The sequence below is a fragment of the Mixophyes fleayi genome, chromosome 8 (assembly GCF_038048845.1).
Source record: "Mixophyes fleayi isolate aMixFle1 chromosome 8, aMixFle1.hap1, whole genome shotgun sequence".
Classification (NCBI taxonomy): domain Eukaryota; kingdom Metazoa; phylum Chordata; class Amphibia; order Anura; family Limnodynastidae; genus Mixophyes; species Mixophyes fleayi.
The window spans coordinates 119,120,831-119,144,163 of NC_134409.1; the positions used below are offsets into that span (position 1 = coordinate 119,120,831).

Consider the following 23,333-nt stretch of genomic DNA (forward strand, 5'->3'; position numbering starts at 1 on the left):
AAGACACATTACATTATAACATAACAAATAAAACTGGTTGATGGATGGATGCTTGACTTGTATTGTTATTTGGCACACTGCAAATATTTTAGGACCTGAAAAGTTACCTGCAGAGAGGAATTGTGCATAGGAAAAACTTATCTCAAACATATTCAGTTCTGATTATTGTTAAAACTTTCACTTACAAAGTATACCTGTAAGTCTAGTTGTATGTGTAATTTAATGACTCTTTAGTTACCTTTCAATAATTAGTATTTTCACTTGTCTCAGTTGTACTCCATGTGCATAATTACAATCTATTGAAAATGATTGTTAAAGTTGCAGAAATAAACCGACAAGTGGCGGCTATTTTTTTATGACTGCAAATGTAACTGACTGTGTCTAGAGATATTTTTTCCATTAAGTAATGAATCCCGGTTAGTCATATGAAGGCTAATTAGTAGTTACATAAAACTGCAAATATGTGTTTGTGATTTAATTTACAGCTTTGTGTGGCTCAGAGGAACTCTGTGTCCAGCCATGGGTTAAAACATGAAATGGGTAGACTAAATTATACATTTATTTGATTGTTTCTAAAATCTTCTGCCCTACCCATGAAGTATTTATGGATAGAGAGTTCCAGACCCATAGTTGCAGATGAGTGCCCAATACTAATTTATGGCACAGGTCTTAAAGCCCTGGAAATCTCTCTCTAAGGTTAGATCAATATCAGTAATATCCAAAAACAGACCCCTCACATTCTTGGTGATTTTATGATATCTCAAGACATCTCAACCGGGTGACAGAGCAACTGTGATAAGTTTGAATGAAGTGAAATAAGGCCACAGTAAAATATCAAATTTTCTCAAATTTCATAGTAAAAGGAGTTATGTCTAGTATGTAAATGAAGGGAAAAGTTTTACCTCTTGTAATATGATCTTTGTAGGACATTCTGTTAAGAAGTTACACCAGTGTAAAGAAAACCTGATTTGAAAGGTGGTTGAACAGTGGTCATAAATAATTAATTTGTATTTACACAGACTTTCTGGCTTTGACATCACAGTGAAAGGGTTGGGGGAGGGAGCAGCTGTGGGTGCCTGTAGCATGTTTAAATGTTATGTAAATAATTTTCATATTGAGAGGTGTTCCAGTTCATCATTTCCTGTTGTTTATTCCTTTTTATTTTAAAAGAAACTATAGTGTTATATCTTTATATGTAATTTTATAAATTGTTTTTATCTTAAGCATTGTGGATTTATTTTACATATTAAATTATAGTTGATAAGTTCATGTCTCTGTGTCCTCATCATTTCACGTGTCAGACTTAACTTGGTTTTAGAAAGTTTTGAAAAAGTTACTTCCCGGTGACAAAACACGTCAGTGATTGGGATATCCAGTTGTCTACAAAAAAGACCTATATGACCGGTTATACTGGATCGGAGATATTACGATATATGCCCCTCTTATTTATGTTTGTGCATTAGATTGGAGGGATAACATCATGTTGTTTTAAACTTACCAGCTCCCTCCTGCAACAAGATTCCTGTGAGCAAGATGGACACCAGTGAATGCAAGACATTTTGGGCTGTATGGATTCCAACAAGGGGATACGAGCTCCCTAATCAGCCACCTGCTTCACTGTTGGGAAAGATTCCACCCACAAGTAACATCAATAGGAGAGGTTGTATCGGTGCTGATTAACTGCACATTTGTTCATATGAATTTGTTGACGTACACAAACATATAAAAGCACATTAAACAAAGAGGGTGCAAACTGACAATAGGTCCATTCATATGTACTAATAATTGATTGGACTTGCACACAATTCAGTTGATGGAGGATCAATTATATTTATTTTGGAGAATCTAAAGGAGATCGTTATCTCCTACTAAGATCAGTTGGAATTTCAATATTTATTGGGACTTTATGTGACTATTATAAAACTTTTATTTTGTTCTTCAGAAATAACATTTTTTGCATGGTTGTACACACCAATCATAACATTGTAATGAGCACAATTTTATGACTTCTCAATAGGTTCTTATATGGATTATTTACCTTAAGCTGTAAACATTTTTTATACATTTTAGCTTATTTCATTGATGTTATATATGTTTTCTGTTTTAAATAAATAAATCCATTATATTGAAATGTGATATCCATATTTTTTTCTGCCATATCTAAAGTAGGCATTTTACGAAATTTTATAAAAAATTGTTTTATGCTGTGTTGTATTTTTTCTGGTGCCCCCAATTGTTTATTATAATTTGGTTTTAGAAAGCTACATAGTTGAAACAGATTCATTTGGTTTATGATAACTCTTGATCAGGGACGATCATTTGGTTTATGATAACTAGGGATAATTAGGGATAACCGAAGGCTTCCTGCGTAAGAGTGTCAGCTCTTCAGAAAAAAACCTTGGTGGTGGCATAATTTGTAAGGCAAAAGTCTGTGTGTGGGATAGACAGGGAGAGTGTAAACTAGTTTGTTATGATCCAGCACTCACCTAAGCCTGCGTGAAATGTCTATGAAAAAGGGATTAATCAAAAACAACCACCTGGTCTGTTTAAAAATGAATACACTCTACCTGTCTATCCTCTCCTCTTGGTTTTTTTTCTGAACAGTGTTAAAATTAAAAAAAAAAGTAGGTATCATGGCCTTAGTGAAAAACTAAGATGTACAACACAAAGATGGGGAAATGTGTTAAGTGAAAAGTGTAGGAGGATATATAAAAACAATAAATAAATGTAAGTAGTTTGAAGTGGAAAATAATGACTAAACCTTAAATTCAAGACACTTTCTATAAAAGAGCAAGCAGAAAGTTATCAGTAATCAGAATTAAAGCTATTTGGGTTAAGGGTGTGAACATTGGACAAGCGTTTATTTCCTATGAACAGACTGTCTAGCAGCATCCCTGTGGAAGGATGCTACAGGAATCCATTTAGAGCATAACAGGGCTGAAAATGGAGAATGACTGTTTACATTCAACTAGATGTCAAGTTTACGTATAATGTGAGGCATTAGGTTAAGAAATTTGTATGGAATCCCATACATATATGCTTAGATAAACTTGAATCTTAGCTTGGTAGACATTAAAGTCACTTACTCACACTGCAGGCAGCCATTTTTACAGCTGAACAATATTAAGGAGAAATGCCTCATGCCTCAGGGATATCACAACTTCTTAGTAAATTAGTGCGCTGAACATCAGTGTTTAACCCACAAAATGGCTACCTCAAGGGAGGGTAGGTCATGGGTACACTTCATCAGTCACACAGGAGCATTTCAACATTGTTATTTTTGGAACAATATGATAACATTCTCTCCCTAAGCTAATTCATAATACTTTCCAGTTTCTGGATCAAAATAACAGTTCAGGCACGGGTCGTACAATAACGTCAGAATGTCGTCTTCTTCATCTGCACCAATTCCGTCATCACCTGACAAGTAAGATATACATTTCAGATGCATTGTGTGGAAAAGTTGTGTGTTATAAGTAAAACAAATCATAAGACTACAAAATGTCAATTAGAAATAAAACCCTGACTTGAAGTTGTACCTTTTGTCTAATCAGGCAGCAATTTCTGTGGCTAGCTACACCAATATTCATGAGGATGCAAACCGTCAATTCAAGAGGAACCAGTTACATCCCAATGGCATTCGTTTCTGTACTTCATGTTACTGGTACCTCAGGAAAGCTGCATGAATATTGGTTCACAGCCATCCCACAAAATGTCTGCCTCCATCATGCATAGGTACACTTTAAAAGTAGACTTGTTCCACAGAAAAAAATCTTTCTATTACTGCTATTTCAGATGTAAAGAGAACAAAGAAATGCAGAGGCAGACAAAAGCATGTAATAATAATAATAATAATAATAATAATAATAATAATAATATGTACATAGTGCAGAGGTTCTAAAAAAAAATTCACTGGGTACACAGATTGGCGCTCGAATCAGTTTACTGACTCATGGCTTAGTTTGGAATAAATACTGCATTTTCTTTTAATTAGTTTACTGTTGTATACTGATTAAGTATTTTAATGTTATTAAAGGATGAATCTAGCCAGAATAACATAATAATAGAAAGCACCCCTATCCTCATCTAATAAAACAACGGAGCAACAGAGTCTGGATTTTTGGAAATTTGGAAAAGTCAACAGAGGACTTAAAGGAGATTTTGAAAATATGTGAGTGTCAAAAAAATTAAACTGGGCCTTGCAGGGGGCCCACAATTTTCTGGGTTTTCTTCCCCTTTCTGGGTAACCTAGTACTGGTTTTTAGTGAATCAATAGGTTCCCATCTCATGAATATTGGTTTAGTTTACAAAGTGGCTGCCTTCACGGTGTGACAATACTATACTTGCCTACTTTCAGTAGGTGACATCCGGGAGAGGGGCGTGACTTATGGGGGGGGGCAAAATGCCGCAATTCGAGGCGCCCCGTCCCCCTCCCAGTAGTCATGCCCCTCTCCCGGACGGCACATCATTTTGGCCCCGCCCCCACGAGTAAAATGACGTTTTGCCGTGATGCCAAAATGACGCGATTCTCTGTGAATAGTGTCATTTTAACAACGGAATTTCGGGATGCGGGAGAAATGCCAGCTCTCACGGGAGTCCAGGAGACTGACCCGAAATTGGGAGTCTCCTGGACTTTCCGGGAGAGTTGGCAAGTATGGACAATATGTGTTATTAAAATGACTTTAGTGCATTACATTGGAAATTGTCCTCATTTCGAGATACAATACTTCACACTGTCTTAAATCTACCACTGACCTACTCCTCCTCTCTGATAACCAACGTTCACTTCTGACTACAAGACTTCTCCCCTGCTGCTACCCACCTATGGAATTCCTTACCTTGCCTGATCAGATTCTCTGCAGCCTTCAAACGCTCTCTGAAAATGTACAGCCTATACTATTCCCACCTATAATACTCACAATGGTACATCCTCACTACTGTCCCAATCTCCACTCTGAGCCACACTTGGTGCTCTTGTCTCAGCTACGTCCTATTTCCAATAGACTTTACGTTTTCATTTTCTCTACCTTGTATGACCCTGTTTTAGGTATACTCTGCTTTTGCCACTCTGTAGGGCTGTGAAGCACTGTGGACTCGAAAATCAAAAACAATAATAACAATAACTCTAACTGCCAACCACAGAGGAGTTTTTCACAAAGGACACCGAACTTCCTCACTGTTATTTGTAATCCGTTCAGACCGACACGTGTACAAGTAATTTATAACAGTGGTACCTTGAGCGCAATGCCAATAAAGCGCAATACTGCGTATTACATCAACTGAGCAAAATGAAATCTCAGAACTAATAACAGTACACAAGAGCAGCGAACAATTATTTTCCAGGCTATATTTTATTGACAATAATGTTAACTGCCAATACAAGTACAGATTCGGCACTGTAAGAACATCACTCATGTATGCCAGGGGGCAAGGTGACTCTTCCTCCTTGGTGCTGCTGCCAGCTATTGACTTAATATCATTTTAAGGTCCCGGACTAAGGTCAGACGATGATTCTAGAACCTCGTCAGTCCTCAGATTTTTATTGGAAATAACCCTTCAATCAAGCAAGTTGTAACTTTCTCGATTACCTAACTGACAGGTGCAGCCGAGCAAACTTACAGCAAATGGAACATTTAGTCATAAAAACACGTTGACAGACTAAAGATTAGCAATGCAGGCAGAACTTTCTTTAAAACACAATACAATATTTGCAGGGGAAAAAAACATAACATTTTAAAATTAGGAACATGTGTAATGATTAACATCAGATATTGCTCCATATTCAAATGTAAATCAATATGTGTTTAACTGTTTTTAAAGCATTTATGTGATAGGACTACTTAAAATGTGGTATGGTGCACATAATGGCTACTTTGAATTAACCTTTTAAAAATGTCACTGTTTCATTTACTTGTTTTATTTGTAAGAGTCGACGTGGCCTTTTAAATCTTATGAGAGAGTGAAGATCAGTGTAATATTGACTGTTAAATCACCATGTTCTATTACCTTCTGCGTTGCCTACTAAAGCTGCTTTAGCAATGGGAAATAACTGAACAGCATTTGTGCGGATGGCATTTAAAGGTCGATAAATCATAATAACTCAGCGGAATACCTTTTTGTTTGGGCAATTGGACATTTCAATACGCATTAAACATGAAGGAAGGTGAACAGACTCAGCTTTTATCACTCGACCCTATTCATTGTTTATCACAGAAATGAATGTAAATCTAACTGATATGAAATGTTGCATCATGATCAATTTCCCCACAAGTAACTGAAGTGATAAGTGTTTCAGTACTCAGGGGTAGAGTTCTCAAACCTGCTAAAAAAAAAAGGTGGAGGTGTTGCTCAAAGCAACCAATCAGATTCTAGCTACCAGTTTATAGAATGTAATAGATAAATGATAGCTAGAATCTGATTGGTTGCTATGGGCAACAGCTCCACTTTACTTTTTTAGAAGGTTTGATAAATCTACCATAACAATTTCACCAGACAAAAGAATAAACACAGATTCTAATATAAGCTGTAATTTGGTGCTACACGAACTGGCTAATTCTGCTTTATCTGAAGTAATCTTGGCTATAACCCCAGTTTTAATGTTGCATAACCTTCACTAAAGCTGGCTTTTGACCCTAACTTTTTTTATTGTATTCTTCTCAAACTGACCATGACACCACCAAAAATGGAGATGTTGCCTATAGCAACCAATCAGATTCTAGCTGTCACTTTGTAGAATGTACTAAATAAATGATTACTAGAAGCTGATTGGTTGCTATAGGCAACATCTCCACTTTTTCAAACCTGCAGTTTAGTAAATATGCCCCGTGGATTCTGGATAATTCTGTATTACATGTACTGATCATAGTTTGTATTGTAATTCTATGCTAACTGAACTAAGTCTACTTGATGACCGTGTGCCTGATTCATTAAGGATCTTAACTTGAGAAACTTCTTGTTTCAGTCTCCTGGACAACACTATGTTACAATGCAAGGGGTGCAAATTAGTATTTTGATTTGCACATAAGTTAAATACTGACTGTTTTATCATGTAGCACACAAATACTTGATAGCTTATTTGTACATTAAAGTTGATATTTGTGTGCTACATGAAAAAACAGTCAGTATTTAACTTATGTGCAAATCAAAATACTAATTTGCACCCCTTGCATTGTAACATGGTTTTGTCCAGGAGACTGAAATAAGAAGTTTCTCAAGTTAAGATCCTTAATGAATCAGGCCCCATGACTGTAATTTTGTAATATATATTTTTTATTTTTTATTATATTTTTACTTTCCTCTAGTAAAGTCCCTGCATTCTGAGCTTCTATTGTCCTGTCAAAAGCAATTACAAATGTACATCACTGATATGATTCCCAATTTGGGAGGTCTAATGTATTTCAGATAGTATGTCACTAAGACATTTCCAGCCCTTGGGCACTGAGCACACAGATAAGATTTATGAGCCCGCTCAGTGAATCTTCCATCACTGGAAAAAGAGAGAAAAATCATATGGTTAGCAGATATTACAGCGGGATGTATGGTACATAATGTAGCTGCTGATGCTGACATTTTCATCATTTCTCCTAGGAATCCCCAGGCTTCCTCTATTCATAAAATTGCTTACCCTTGATTGAAATTTCGTTGCAGACACCACAGATCATCTTACCTTCGTTACAGGAACATGGGCTGGATTGTTTAAGCTTGAGTAAAGGATCCAAGTCCTGATTCTGGCTCACCGGTATTATAGGAGGACTGAATGCGTTTAGCCAATCCCTGGGTGAAAAAACGAAGAAGATGTTACCTTTCATTGCTTTCAGTTTTTACTCTTGAAGACATTCATTATCGCTCTATCACAGGGTCCAGTCAAGCAAAGTCCTTCATTGCTTTATTTAATCTTTATTGTAACCTCTCGGCTGTCAATGTCATAAGATGCTGTAAGACTTTCTGTCCATGATACTAAATGAATGTCCATGACTTATTTACAGATAAAGAATATGGCTAAGACAAGCGGACATCTATGTCAGCACCAGTTATGTGTAGATGGTTTATATAAAGAAAATGTCATTCATTCGTTGTACATGATTCCTGACTGCTGACGTTCTAAGTACAGAAGTCTGTGGATAGACTCTAATAGAATTACCCATGATCCTGGCAAGAGAGGGCGATGACAGCATATTGGGACTATTTATTGCCTAGAAATGTAGCAGATACTTTCTAACCAGCCTCCATGGTTGGGATCACTCAACTTATCAGTGTAAATACAAAATGCTCATTTTGTGGAACATACAAAATCTAGGTCTTTGGTTTAAGAAACAAAGCCTCTCATGAAAAGTTGGAAAAAGTACAGTAAAATGGGGCAATTGCATGGTTATGTTACATTGCACATATCTTATAATACATGCAGCTCAGAATAGTGTGTTAAATGTCGCTGCATAAATAAAAATTTAAAAAGCATCAAGAGTGCTGCCCCTCCCCAGAAAAAGTGATGCAAGCATCAGTGCTCATAGTGAACAGCGTGGGATCCCCTCTAAAAGATGCCACCACCAGCCTATGACAGGCTGGGCTGGTCATACTATAACAAGGAAACCCACAGTGTATGGTTTCTTTGTCATAGCGGAACACAGCCACTGCCTGTTCAGCATGAGGCAGAGTTTCCTAGGGGAATCCGGCCGGCAAAAAAACAATGTGATCCCCCATCCCAAGAAAAAACAGCTCCATGCTGATAGCACTGGGGCTTCTACCAACAGCGGGTGATGGAATATCAACGTTTAAAAGTAAAATAATATCACTACTATTCCCAGCAGGCCCTTGCAGCCACAAACTGCTTGTATATGCTGATGCTTGTGGAACTACAAGTGCCAGTATACCCATGGTGGCCAGAGCAGAACTGGTAGAACTGTAAGCACCAACATGCCCTGGCACACAAGGCCTGCTGGGACTTGTAGTGCCGCATAAAAAATACTGTAAAAAACCCCACAATGTAACACTGCTCCAATTTCTTGTTCATTGCTTTATTAATTGCCTAATTCTAAAGAGATTTGCTTCTTTGTTCCTTGTAATCCAAAGCAAAGAAAAACAAAACGATATGAACAATGTTGTGCTCTGCTCCTCTCGGACCCCCAATGCTAATGATAAGGCTGGAGGACTGTCCGCAACAAACCAATCCAGGGTGGCTTCGCTCTGACTGGACGGAGAAATCCACTCTAATTGGTTAGCTGCAGCTACACCCCACATGGGGTCTCAATGAACTTCAATATGGCAATGAGATTCGTTGATAAAAATGTATCAGTGGCCTGTCATTCTAGAAAAAGGAACAAGGTAATTGGCAATGTGCAGGTCAGTATGTATATGTAATATACACAAATGGATAATTAAATCCAGCATACACAAGAAGATACATGCACTAAGCACCTAACCATTAAAAATATGAACAGATACTGAGAATTTCTTCCAATACTCACAAGAGAAGTGATAATGCATTGTCGTCCATATACATAAAATATGAATAGGTACTATATGGTAAACTCTTTAACCGCAGTGGAACTACTAGTCACAGCATGACCTGCCAGCCACTACATTTTTATTCAATTGTAGGTAATTGTAGTTATTTGGATGTGTAGATACTCTTTGCTCTATAATCCTGATAAGTTAGAGCAGAGGTAACTTCTGCTAGCAGAACGTGCTGGAATTTCTAGTTCCACAAAAACTGGGTAACCACAGGTTTCGCAATATTCATGGAAACATACTAACAAATTAACACCGGTCTACCTTAAGTGCAAAGTGAATGTTTTTTTGCAATACGTGGCAACCATTTTCAACATGTCACCATCTAAAGTGTGACTCAAGACAGAATAGCAAAGCTATCTTAAACTGTGAACGCCTAACATGACACTTGCTAAGACACTTTAGCAATGTGGTAATGATCAACACCAGGATTCCTTCAGATCATCTCTTGCTGCTGCAGGGATGGTGACAGGCCGACAAACACAAAACAAACCACAACTAGAAGTTAGTTTGTTAGCTTTCTAAGCACAACAGGCATACAACACAAGTGAGGTTGTCTTCTCATATATTTCCTTCTGTTTTTATTCATTTTGAATTGTAAAAACATCTAATTAAAGTCTCCCATGATTCTGAAACTGACCAATAAACACAGCACATCGTTGCTCACATTAGTATTAATTATTCTCAGCTATTTTCAGATATTGTGTTAAATATCCTTATTGGTCAGTGTGTTTTAATAGCTAGTACAGTTTTCATTGTAATCTCAAAATGTAAATTGACAAAAAATGTTCATGTTATACATACACGTGGTATATGGCAGAACAATAACGTTTTAACATGTAAAAATGGTTTGCCATAGTATTTCCTTTGATATGATATAGTGGCTTCTTTCTTAAACTTTGATAGGGCCAACATCATATTTGTCTACTCTCCCGGAATTTCCGTGAGGCTTCCGAATTTCGGGGGCTTCTCTTGGACTCCTGGAACAATAGGCAATCTCCTGGACAATTCAGGGGCAAACACAGGATTTGTAGAGGAGGGTTTCCACACCACGCCATCAGTGGGCATGACCAGCATGTATGGGGGTGTGGCTATAACTTAAGACAGTGTTTGGCTGCTCTCCAACTCTTCCTATCCCCATAATATACATGGGCAATGCTGCATGCACTACTGTCAGGTGCACACAGCTCTCCCTTTTCAAGCAGAGCTGTGTGAAGCGGGAGCAGGGTCCAGCCACCTCAATTATTACGTGTCCCAGGCTTGGAGGGGGTTTCCAGGCACTAGGAAACCCTCCCTCGGTTTGCCTATGCAATTGTAGACGTGGGGCTTAATGATGCATGTCATAATGACGCATGTCATAATGACGCATGTCATTAAGCCCCACCTCCTGCTATTAAATGCATACTTGCCTACTCTCCCGAAATATCCAGGAGGCTCCCGAATTTGCAGAATGTACTAAATAAATGATAACTAGAATCGGATTGGTTGCTATAGGCAGCATCTCCACTTTTTCAAACCTGCAGCTCGATAAATTTACCTCTTAGTGCGTCATGAAGACTTTAGGTTGTAATCAATACAATCAACACGCAAAGGGCAAGGTTTACGTTCTGTGCCAAATTGGGAGAACTCTAAGCAGTTCTTGTCCTGACATAGGAGCAATAAAACTGATCAGAAAATGAGCATGTGTTTATAGCTGGGTTAGAAAGGTATTGGTATATTAGTGTCTTTATTTACTCTGTAGTGTTCTTGTGCAACAAGTAAAATGAGAAAAGGTACCAAGACATAATGGACATTCTGCAGTACCTCCTGCATGAGCCAGTTTCTGTTGCTGTCACTTTAGTGATTTGGTCACCAATCAAAAACACTCTATAGATATAAATAACAACAGTGACATCTCCTGGTATTAAAGTTCCACCACAGAACATGACATCACAGCTTTCTATAATGCAGCACCCTGTATGTAATGGGAGCAGCCTTGTATCCATAAGGTAGAAGAGCCCTGTGTCATAATTGTTTCAGCCACATTAGTAAAAGAGTTATTTTTTTCTTATTTACAAGACTCTGTTTACATAATTGAAGATGTCATATGGACGTGTCCCAAAACATTATAATAATTTTATATATTTAACTAGTATAGGAGTTTTTATATTTAACTAGAAGTTTTATCTGATGGCTCACATTATACCTTACATATATAAGTAGAAAACCAGCACTCATACAGTAAGTTTTTTCTTAGAGAGGACAACAGCTCTGAGATAAAAGTCAGAATTCTAGATAACTTGAATGACCGTTCGTTTGGTACAAATTATACTAAAGTTGTTCCTCTGACATTTAACATATATAAAATGTGCATTTAGAATCAGACACATAATCAAGGATACATCATACTTGCCAACTTTTTAAACCTCCCGGGAGATCCCTTAGGGAGGGCGGGGGGGGGGGGGGGGGTGAAGTGTGAGGACGGAAGGGAACGAGGTGCAGCGAATCGCGTCATTTTGCTACCGCTCCCCATAACGCAATGATGCAAAAGTGTCATTTTGCTGCAGGGGAAACAGGGCAAAATGACACGATTCATAGTGAATGGAGGCTCCCATCTTTCCCACTTTACTAGGAAGTTGGAAGGATGCGGGAGAATGATCTGTTTTCCAGGAAGTCTGGGAGACCTACCCAGAATTCGGGTGTCTTCCTGACATTCTGGTAGAGTAGGCAAGAATGGGATATATTAGAAGCAGTGGTAGGCATAAATAGTATAGGTCTTAAAAAAAATGGTACACATCGGTATTGCCACTTATCACCTTCTCCCATACATCACATGTAAGGCCAGTTTACTAAAGAGCAATGTTGAATGTTTTTTAAACAAAATCCAATGTGTAGCAATTTTAAATCATGTGGTGTAACGTAATCTACACTAAAAAGATTTGCTAATAAAAAGAGGGACTTAATTGGTTTTCGTCTTCATCTGACATAGTCCAAGAGCCAACTATGCTTCAAACAATGTTCTAAACTTCCTTCCTTTTAAAAAATCTGTAGTTTGAAACCATCTTTAATCCTGTACATATGTGTTTGACATAAGTACGACTAATTCAACTCCAATTAATTTAGCGCTGTACTAAAATCCCTTCACATTCTACATATAGGGGATCAGCGAGGTGATAATGTAACTGTAAGTGGAAATTAGTTTTATCCTTTATATACATGTGGATTGTGGTTAAATGATTCATCACACTTACTCCTCCACTCCACAAAGCTACTTCCAGCAGCACCAAATGGAAGCTCCAACCCAGAAGGTTTTCATTTGATGACAGGAGACAACATAAACAATTAACAGGAAAACCTTCCATCTGAATAATGGAAAATGTGCTCAGTCCTTTAATGTGAGAGACCCATAGATATGAACATACAAGTGCAAGTGGTGACCCCATTTATAGGTGCAAGAGAGAGAGTACAGAGAAACTTCCATTCACGTTCCTATGTTAGTATTAAGGCTTCAAAAATATCATTAAATCAGCACAATCCGACAGTTATCATTTCCTGCACATTTTTCACAGCGAGCTGCAGCCTGACTAAGAGTAATCTGTTAATCTGTTCCACGCCACACAATCTGTCAAAATGACAGATACATTCTATCCTTAATACATAATATCTTCCTTTACTATATGCCGTGGTGGGACTTGCCTTTGCTTGCAGTAACATTTGGGAAATCACTTTCATTTGTTTCATTGTTGTGAAGCTCTCACATATTACCCAACACACTGTTTATTATCCAATGTGTTCCATATACCAAGCTGATGATACAATTTGCAGACTTATGTTTAGGAAATGATAGTTGGACACTATATACTAATGTGATGCAGTGTGCATCAAACCACACTGGGGAAGGGGGGCAATAAACTGCTTCAAAGACACAGTTCAAACTTGTATAATATGCCCATCAACTTCCATCTTACTACATACTTCCTAAATGTTCCACTTTCTGACCCTAATCCTGTCTCTCTTTTCCTTTAAGGTCAGAGGTGCTCAAACCCAGTCAAGAGCTGCCTACAGGTCATGTTTTTAGGGTTTCTGTCTGTAGAAACATGTAACATAATTACTGACCAAGAAAAATAGATCAACTCACCTGTGAAATCCTGAAGTGGTTAGCACTTCTGCCTCACAGCACTGGGGTCATGAGTTCAATTCCCGACCATGGCCTTATCTGTGAGGAGTTTGTATGTTCCCCCCATGTTTGCGTGGGTTTCCTCCGGGTGCTCCGGTTTCCTCCCACACTCCAAAAACATACTGGTAGGTTAATTGGCTAATAACAAAATTGACCCTAGTCTGTGTGTTTGTTAGCGAATTTAGACTTTAAGCCCCAATGGGGGATGGACTGATGTGAGTGAGTTCTCTGTACAGTGCTGCGGAAATAGTGGCGCTATATAAATAAATGATGATGATGATGATGAACTATTGGTAGCTCTTGAGGACTGAGTTTGTGCACCTCTGGTTTAAATAATCTTTTTGGGTCTTAAATAGTGACATTTATAAATTTATAAACTCCTAAACTGGCTTTTTGGTTTATACGGTAAATTCAATACAGCATCAATATTGCTTTTCTTTATTGTATATACTGTAGTAAGCCTCTTATCTATATTTAGGCAACTACAGTCTCTAGCCTCGAGATCTACCTAACGGCGTCTGCAGGCGCTACTGAAACATCTTCTTTCTTTACAGCAAGAATTCCTCTGCATTTGGCTTACGCCCACCTCTCAGCAACAAATTCCTGGCACAAGTTAACTCTATACTAATTCTACACAGGAGACCTAGGGCTAGATTTACTAAGCTGTGGGTTTGAAAAAGTGGGGATGTTGCTTATGGCAACCAATCAGAATATAGCTTTCATTTATTTAGTACTTTCTACAAACTGACAGCTAGAATCTGATTGGTTACTATAGGCATCATCCCCACTTTATCAAACCTGCAGCTTAGTAAATCTAGCCCTTAATCTCTTTTACCTGTTTCCATGATATCAAGGGTCATTTACGAATGCAGAGAACTGTGGTTGAACAGCACAAATGGCTACTTTTGTACTTTATATTTACATGATTGTGACCATTTTACAGGTATGCGATTAGGTTAGGATAAGTGTGTTAGGCTAGGAGTGTCAAAATGAAAGCAACTTGGGAGGGGGGGAGAGTAGTATTTGCCTTTCTGACACGGCCAGATGTGATATAGACAAATGCACCTGAGTCTATTCCCAGATACAAAAGTGAGTTTTGTTTTACAAACCAAAATAATCTTTTGAAATGGAGAATATTTTGGGAGATGTTCCCAGCTTAGAGGGTGCCTAGAGATCCTTTTGGATTTCCAAGTTTACTGAGATAGTAGCAATTGGGCGCCAGCCGTTACTTTCAATGGGACACCTGCTGCACCATCAATGCACATCTTTTAAAGAATGTGCATTTATATACTCACATGAGGCTATGTAATTAAATCATTACAATGACCCACTGTCACACATTGAATAAAGATGCCTTTCACTCTCATGAATTATTTAAGACAACTGAAGCTTCAACTATGGCGAGTATTTATTAGAAAAAAGGAAAAGTAATTGCTTTGAAGTGGTATTTTTATTTTTGCCAGCAAGACAGAAGAAAATAAATGCACCAATTGCCATAGAATTGTCTTTGCTCTCCTTAGTATCAGCCACTGTCAGTCAGAACATCATGAGGAATCTGGAAAGAACAGCTGCCTTTTCTATGGAGATGGAAAATAAGTGCATTATTATTTTGTGTTTAGTTTCAATTGTTTGCCTACACTGGGTGATCCGGTTGGTGGAATGCCATATGACCAGATCTAGGACCAAATTTGGCCACACACGTTGAAGGCCAAATTGCACAGATCTTGCCAATCCAAATCCAATCCCAATTTGATCATTTTCTACACCCCCACACACACTTCAGGTCATTTTGGTCTATAACAAACAAACAGGCCAATGAAAAGATCACTTACTCGATTAACCATTATCTAAAAATGCCAAATAACAGACGAAAATTGGTTGTATAATCTTGCAACCTTTTCTACCCAATGTTGCCTTAATATGATTATTCACTTGGGTGCTGTGAAGATGCAGATAATCTGCTAGTGTTTAATATGAGAAGCAGAACACTCACCATTAAGTTGGCCACAAAACCACTACAACGCCTGAAAATGACACTATTAAAATCGATCAGATTATTATCAGGCATTTTGGTAAATGTGGTGGGCCGGGATCTGACTATGGGCTCTTCTGGTGTCACTGGGGCCTATTGGTGTGGTTGGAAAATGAATGCAAAAAGAGGCCAACAGTGGTCCTCTTTGGACTGCACGAGTAGGTCCCAGTGACATCAGAAGTGCCAACAGCACAATCTAACCCAATTTGGTCAACCTCATATGTGGTCAAATTGGACAGTGGACCTCCTTCACCATCCACTGGAGGAGTGGAGAGTTTGCTGTGTTCTTCTACTGAAACATAAAACTTTCTAGAACATCTTATTTTACATAAGCAAGAAGCATGGGACATATGAAGCTTTTCATCAAGATATTTCCAACTCCCACCTTTAATGTTTTCTAAAAGAAATGTCAGAGATGAGATCTTTACTATAAGAGAAGCTTCAGTTGAAGCGAGTCACACAGGAAAGGGCCTACACCTTCAATCTTGACCTTCTGGCAGTACTTTAATTACAGCTGAGAGTTGATTTATGCTTTGGGCATGCAATAACTTGTATTGTTTGAATGCATAACCTTATAATCTTTATTTACTGTGGATCTCCCAGTTCTGAGTGGGTGCCAACAGCTGTGAACGTAAACATGCTGATTTGCTCTCTTGTTTCTTTAGGAGGAGTGTGGGAGGTGAGTGGTAACGCAAGTTCTTAAGAGTAAAAATAAAAACTCTGAAAGGGTAGTGGGATTGAATCATAAAGACGCTGCTGCTAGAGGGGATTGTAGTTCATTATCATGATGTAATCAACAAGTTATCAGAATTCATTCATGATAAGGTTATTTTGCATGTTAACTCCTTTGTGCCTTGCTTGCGGCTTCTCCTCTATATAGAGCACTTCTTCATCCTCCTCCTCTGTATCTAGAATATAGGGAACTTTCACAAAAGCAGTACAGAGGACACAGCTATTACAAGGCCTCACCGATGCAGTTTATAATATTCGGTGCCTCACAGAGCTACGATATATAGATTACGTTAAGCATTGTGATTGTTACTGTCACCTCACTGATACTATGCAACTGGAAGCACAGGTGATTGTTGTTACACCACGCTCCCTACTGCTATCAGTGTTTCAGGTGCAGGTGGTTGCTTGAAGGACAGGAGGCAGGAGCAGGCTGGGGTCGAAGAGGTGAAGATCTTGTTTATGCCACCCCTAAAATGCTGCCGTCTGAAATAAGACGTGTGTGCTGTTTTGTTTGAATGTGTCAGTTATACAGTATAGGCCTGCTTCCAGGGCCGTCTTTCCGACTGGGCACGATGGGCAGGTGCATGGGGCCCCGCGGGCAAGGAGGCCCCAGGACTCTCAATGAAAATAAAAAATCCTGCAAAAAAACAAAACAAAAAAAAAACTTACCTTTTGTGGTCACCTGACCGCTCAGGTCAGGTGGTCAGGTCAAGTGGCGATCCAGCTCCCTCCCTGGTTCCCTGACGTCATCACGCCCGACATTCATTGCGAGCACAGCACTGAGGAGTGCAGAACGGAGAACAGCGACAGAAAAAAGATGACTCAGAAAAAAGAAAAGAAGGGGATCGGACTCGGAGAACAAGGTGATTGAAAGGTAAGTTAAGGTGGATTTGATTCTCTAGTTGAAGGGACGCTGAGTGAGCACATGTAAAGAAAAAGATATACATACATATATATATAGAGCAATATATAGAGCAGAGCAATTTTACACAAGATACGCTAAGCAAACTGACATGCATCCCACTTTGCATCAATCCCTGTATTTTAAACATGCAGTAAACCATGTGAGTTGATGGCTGGCTTAGCAATGTGTTAAATTCTTGTCTGTTTCCATTCCTTTTGGTAAATTAAATAAAGCAGGCAAGCAAGGTTTTCCTGTTTAATTTAGCAATACATATTATACCGATTAGCTCATTTTGATTTATGTGTTAACCAGTCAATTGACTAAGCTAATAAACTGCATAAGGCATTGAGTATAAAGAGTTTTTCACAGTGTCTCGGAGTTCACCTGTAATCACGGTCTTGCAGACTATAACAAAGAGCATTCATTAGGTTTTCTGAATACTGGGCTCCAGGTTGGGCGGATGAAAGGTAGAAATGAAACTGCAGCCGAGTATTAACTTTATCAATCACTAGGAAACCAGCAGGAGTTGTCATTGTGGAAGTGAGAAGCATAAAGGCACAGAGCAGACTGGCAGATTTCACCCTGCCTATGTCTGTTGTGCTATTATGAAAGAGAACTTACAGGGTCAGTTTCAAAGCTCAAGTCTACAGAGGTCTCCACCTACATCATGCATAAATTATCCTATCCTTTTAGCCTTGTGCAGCTTAACACCGTCAATGTTTGGTCACACAGATGAAAAGAGATTCCCAGCATCTCCTACGTTCTCAATTACCTAGTAATGTACTAAAACAAGAGGCCAAGAACCACAGCACTATGTTAGAAAGTACGCACTAAGCCACAAGCCCAAGAAATGTCATGCCCACAATATAATCCAGGCCTGTCAAGTCTTCCATATTTGATACTTTCTCCCTTTCTCACAATTCTATCCCCCAGTAATGTGGATTGTATGAGACTAGGAGATAGGGGGTCACTCTCTACCCAACCACCTCTGTTTCGGCTGTGTTGGGAAATCTTAATACTCACTGGATGGCTCCTTGTGTATAATGCTGACTAACTACTAAACACTGTGTTTGGGCCTCCCTGGTGTGAATGGTCAGTGCTATCAATCAATCACAGTTTCGGGAGCCATCTAATGAGTATGATGACTTCCTGGGTCAGCTTAATAAGCACATTATAGAGACAGAGCGCATCACTACAGGAGCAGTAAGTAAACCAATGGGGTCTGCACAAGAGCCACCACCTTCTATCTATATGGCCAGGGGCAGAATAGTACATTGCCGATACCAACAGCAAAATCTGTTCTTGCATCCTGGGCCCCTCCTCTATTGAAAGCAGAGTGGGGGGGGGGGGCCTCTTCTGAGCAAGTGCTATTTGGTGCATGTAGTCAATGCATATGCTCCATTCAGAAGTGGTCTCCGCTCTGCTCTTTTCAAGAGTGGCCCCCACTTCCTCCCGGGCCCTGTAGCCACCACACATCCTGCACCCCCTATTGTTACACCCCTGTATATGGTCACCAGAGATCTAAGGTCTGTATTGCAAAACTACAGTAGATTTTCAGCCAGCATGGTATAACTTCCAGAGATTTGCAGGAGCAGAAATTAAATCATTGGTGTCTGCATTGTAGTCACCAGAGATCTGGGAATCTGCATTGTAAAGCACCAGATATTTAGGGTGTGTTGAGTAAAGCGACCAGAGGCATGTGGTCTACATTTTATTAGTAAGCTTTCGGGGTCTGCAAAGTATAACCACCAGATATCTGGGGTATGTGTGGTAAACCAAGGAGACATTTATTGGTCTACATTGTACAGTGGATTCCATAAAAAGGATGTCAATGTACAATAATAATACACATCCACTTGGCAAGTTGTGCCACCAAGCCAAACTCACTTCTTTTTTTACATATCTTACCTAGTTAACATACAGCAGGTTAGTCTCTGCAGATGCTAAATTTAAAATATTAAATTTAAAAAAAGGAGTTTTATTTTGAGATGGTGATAACAGAACAGGTATTGCGGTGGTACAAGTACCGCCATGACACTTGTTAACAATTCTATCGCCAGCGGTAAGGCCAATCAAATGATAAACGACAGGTAGGCCCGATATCACAGTAGTGTTTTGCATTGGCAGCTTCATTGAAGACAGGTAGTGGAGTAGATGTGGGAATAGGGAAAATGCCAGTTGCTGGGGACACAGTGCTCATCACTATATTACTATGCTGCTACTAGTTATACTCCATCTATATCACTGACACTATGCTGCTACTAGTTATACTCCATCTATATCACTGACACTATGCTGCTACTGGTTATATTCCATCTGTATCACTGACACTATGCTGCTACTGGTTATACTCCATCTATATCACTGACACTATGCTGCTACTGGTTATACTCCATCTATATTACTGACACTATGCTGCTACTGGTTATACTTAGGGATGAGCGCGCTCGGATTTCTGAAATCCGAGCCCACCCGAACGTTGCGGATCCGAGTCGGATCCGAGACAGATCCGGGTATTGGCGCCAAATTCAAAAGTGAAACTGAGGCTCTGACTCATAATCCCGTTGTCGGATCTCGCGATACTCGGATCCTATAAATTCCCCGCTAGTCGCCGCCATCTTCACTCGGGCATTGATCAGGGTAGAGGGAGGGTGTGTTAGGTGGTCCTCTGTGCTGTTTAGTTCTGTGCTGTTTAGTTCTGTGCTGTTTAGTGCTGTGCTGTTTAGTGCTGTGCTGTGCTGTGCTGTGTTCTGCAGTATCAGTCCAGTGGTGCTGTGTGCTGTGCTCTGTCCTTCTGAGGTCAGTGGTGCTGCTGGGTCCTGTGCTGTGTCCTGTTCAGTCCAGTGGTGCTGTGTCCTGTGCTCTGTGCTTCTAAGGGCATAGTTATTTCCCCAATATTCCCGTGTTTAAAAAAATAAAAAATTTTTTTTTTTATAAAATACCAAAAACTACTTTAATATTTTTTAATTACCACAAAATTTTCACAACCAATCCTGCAGTATAAGCCCATTGGTACTGCAATATTACCAAGTTCACACATTCAGCAGTAAAAGTCCAGTGGTACTGCAATATTACAAAGTTTACACATTCTGCAGTATCAGTCCAGTGGTGCTGTGTCCTGTGCTCTGTCCTGCTGAGTTCCGTAGTGCTGCTGGGTCCTGTGCCGTGTCCTGTTCAGTCCAGTGGTGCTGTGTCCTGTGCTCTGTGCTTCTAAGGGCATAGTTATTTCCCCATTATTCCCAAGTTTGTAAAAAATAAAAAAAAAGTAAAAAAAAATAAAAAATTAAAAAAAAAAAAATAAATATAATAATTATAACCAAATTTGCAAAACCAATCCAGCATTATAAGTCCATTGGTACTGCAATATTACCAAGTTCACACATTCTGCAGTAAAAGTCCAGTGGTACTGCAATATTACAAAGTTTACACATTCTGCAGTATCAGTCCAGTGGTGCTGTGTCCTGTGCTCTGTCCTGCTGAGTTCCGTAGTGCTGCTGGGTCCTGTGCCGTGTCCTGTTCAGTCCAGTGGTGCTGTGTCCTGTGCTCTGTGCTTCTAAGGGCATAGTTATTTCCCCATTATTCCCAAGTTTGTAAAAAATAAAAAAAAAGTAAAAAAAAATAAAAAATTAAAAAAAAATAAAAATATATAATAATTATAACCAAATTTGCAAAACCAATCCAGCATTATAAGTCCATTGGTACTGCAATATTACCAAGTTCACACATTCTGCAGTATCTTGTGCTACATATAATGGAGAGCAAAAATTTGGAGGATAAAGTAGGGAAAGATCAAGACCCACTTCCTCCTAATGCTGAAGCTGCTGCCACTAGTCATGACATAGACGATGAAATGCCATCAACGTCGTCTGGCAAGCACGATGCCCAATCTCCTAGTACAGGGCATGTAAAATCCAAAAAGCCCAAGTTCTCAAAAAACAGCAAAAAAAGAAACTTAAAATCATCTGAGGAGAAACGTAAAGTTGGCAATATGCCAATTACGACAAGTAGTGGCAAGGAACGGCTTAGGCCCTGTCCCGTGTTCATGACTAGTGGTCCAACTTCACCCAAGGATCAAAGCCCTCCTCCCCCCCCCTACAAAAAATTTAAGAGAGTTATGCTGTCAGCAACAACAACAAAACAGCAAAGAACTCTGCCTTCTAAACAGATGACATCACAAATCCCCAAGGCGAGTCCAAGGGTGTTGTTGGTTGTGAACCCTGACCTTCCCATCACTGTACGGGAAGAGGTGACTCCATCCAGCATTTGCAGCACGCCCTCTGCATATGCTGGAAGGATCACCCACAGTCCAGTTACAGATTTGGCTAATGAAGGTGTGAATGTTGTGCACTGGGAGGAGGATATTGATGTAGCTGGCGCTGAGGAGGATGTTGATGATTATGATGCAGACAGATACCAAATTGCATTTCTCAATTTCTATTTATATTCTAGATTATATAACGGCTGAAAAGTTTTCTGTTTTACTCCTAGTGGAGAGGGGATCTGATGCAGACAGATACCAAACTGCCTTTGTCCATTTCTTTGTATATTTGAATTGCTAGTTCTACAGTCTATGCAGGCTGCTTTATTTATATTCAACTACAAGTGTAGGGCGGGGTGGGGGGCATAGATAGCCACCAAAGTAACGTGGTCCATTTAATTTCACTTTCTAGCTCCACAGTCTGTGCAGCCTGCTTTTTTTTATCTTCAAAGTATTTATATTTACAAGCCTTGCAATCTAAATTAACTAGAGGTAGTGACGTGGTAGAACTCCAAAAGGCAGTTTGGAAGCCCCTGTACTAACTGGCTCTATTTTACCTGAGTTGTCCCCCCTCCAGTGTGTACTCGGAAAGAGTTTTTAGTGCAGCGGGGAACCTGGTCAGTGAGCGGCGAAGGAGGTTGCTTCCTCACAACGTTGAAAAAATGATGTTTATAAAAATGAATAATCAATTCCTCAATGAAGTACAGCACTGCCCTCCAGATACTACAGAGGGACCTGTGGTTGTGGAGTCCAGCGGGGACGAATTGATAATGTGTGATGAGGAGGAAGTACACACTGTAGGGGGAGAGGAATCAGAGGTTGAGGATGAGGACGACATCTTGCCTCAGTAGAGCCTGTTTAGTCTGTACAGGGAGAGATGAATAGCTTTTTTGGTGTGGGGGCCCAAACAAACCAATCATTTCAGTCAAAGTTGTTTGGTAGGCCCTGTCGCTGAAATGATTGGTTTGTTAAAGTGTGCATGTCCTATTTCAACAGCAGACCTCTCAACTGCAGCTCATCCCTCCTCTGCGGGGATAATGTCTCCTGTGCTCTGACACGTCACTCTGTGTACTCTCAGCCTCAGGATCTGACACTACAGCTACCATGCCTCTTGTAGCAGCCCTCACTCCAGGGCCTCTTCCATGTGCAGTGTCCCCCTCTCTCTTGGGTTCACTATAGTGACATGGAGTTCTCCCCCTCATCCAGGGCACACATTCCTTGCCCTGGCTCAGTCACCACGCTCAGACTTCCAGGCAATGCTGGGGGAGCCTGGGAGCTTCCACCCCAGGTCCCCAGCTACAACTCTCCTCTCCTGTGTCTTCTCTCTCTTTCTGACACTTGAAAGATCGTGCCTTTAAATGAAAAAGTCAGTCTTGATTGCACGACTATGTGCAAGTGCAACAGGGACATTTTTTTGGGTTTACAAAGTCAAACAGTAACACTACGACCCTGTCTGTCTGGGGTCTGTCAATGACGAATTGTCTGGAGCATGTTTTGAGGAGGTATTGTGGCCCCGGTATCAAATTGGGTACCGGGGCCACCCCACTATGCAGTCCAGATACTTGTTTGGTGGAATTCCGACACGTGGAGGGTTTTTTAATTATATTGTGGCCTCGGTACCAAATTGTGTACCGGGGCCACCACACTACGCAGTCAAGATACTTGTTTGGTGCAATTCAGACCAGTTGAGGGTTTTATTATTATATTGTGTGGACCACTCTATCTATACCACACTACAACTCTATAC

General features: G+C 39.8%; 1 protein-coding gene across 1 annotated transcript in view; it reads right to left on the reverse strand.

The window, feature by feature from the left end:
• Positions 1 to 1,810: 1,810 nt before the first annotated feature.
• CFAP20DC (CFAP20 domain containing) overlaps positions 1,811 to 23,333 on the reverse strand; it is a 264,360-nt gene continuing 242,837 nt past the window's right edge. Inside the window, exons 6-7 of the mRNA XM_075183331.1 lie at positions 7,667 to 7,773; positions 1,811 to 3,420 (exon numbers count right to left, since the gene is read on the reverse strand). Of these exons, the coding sequence (XP_075039432.1) occupies positions 3,308 to 3,420; positions 7,667 to 7,773 (220 nt within the window). The 3' untranslated portion in view covers positions 1,811 to 3,307. The remainder of the gene's footprint in view (positions 3,421 to 7,666; positions 7,774 to 23,333) is intronic.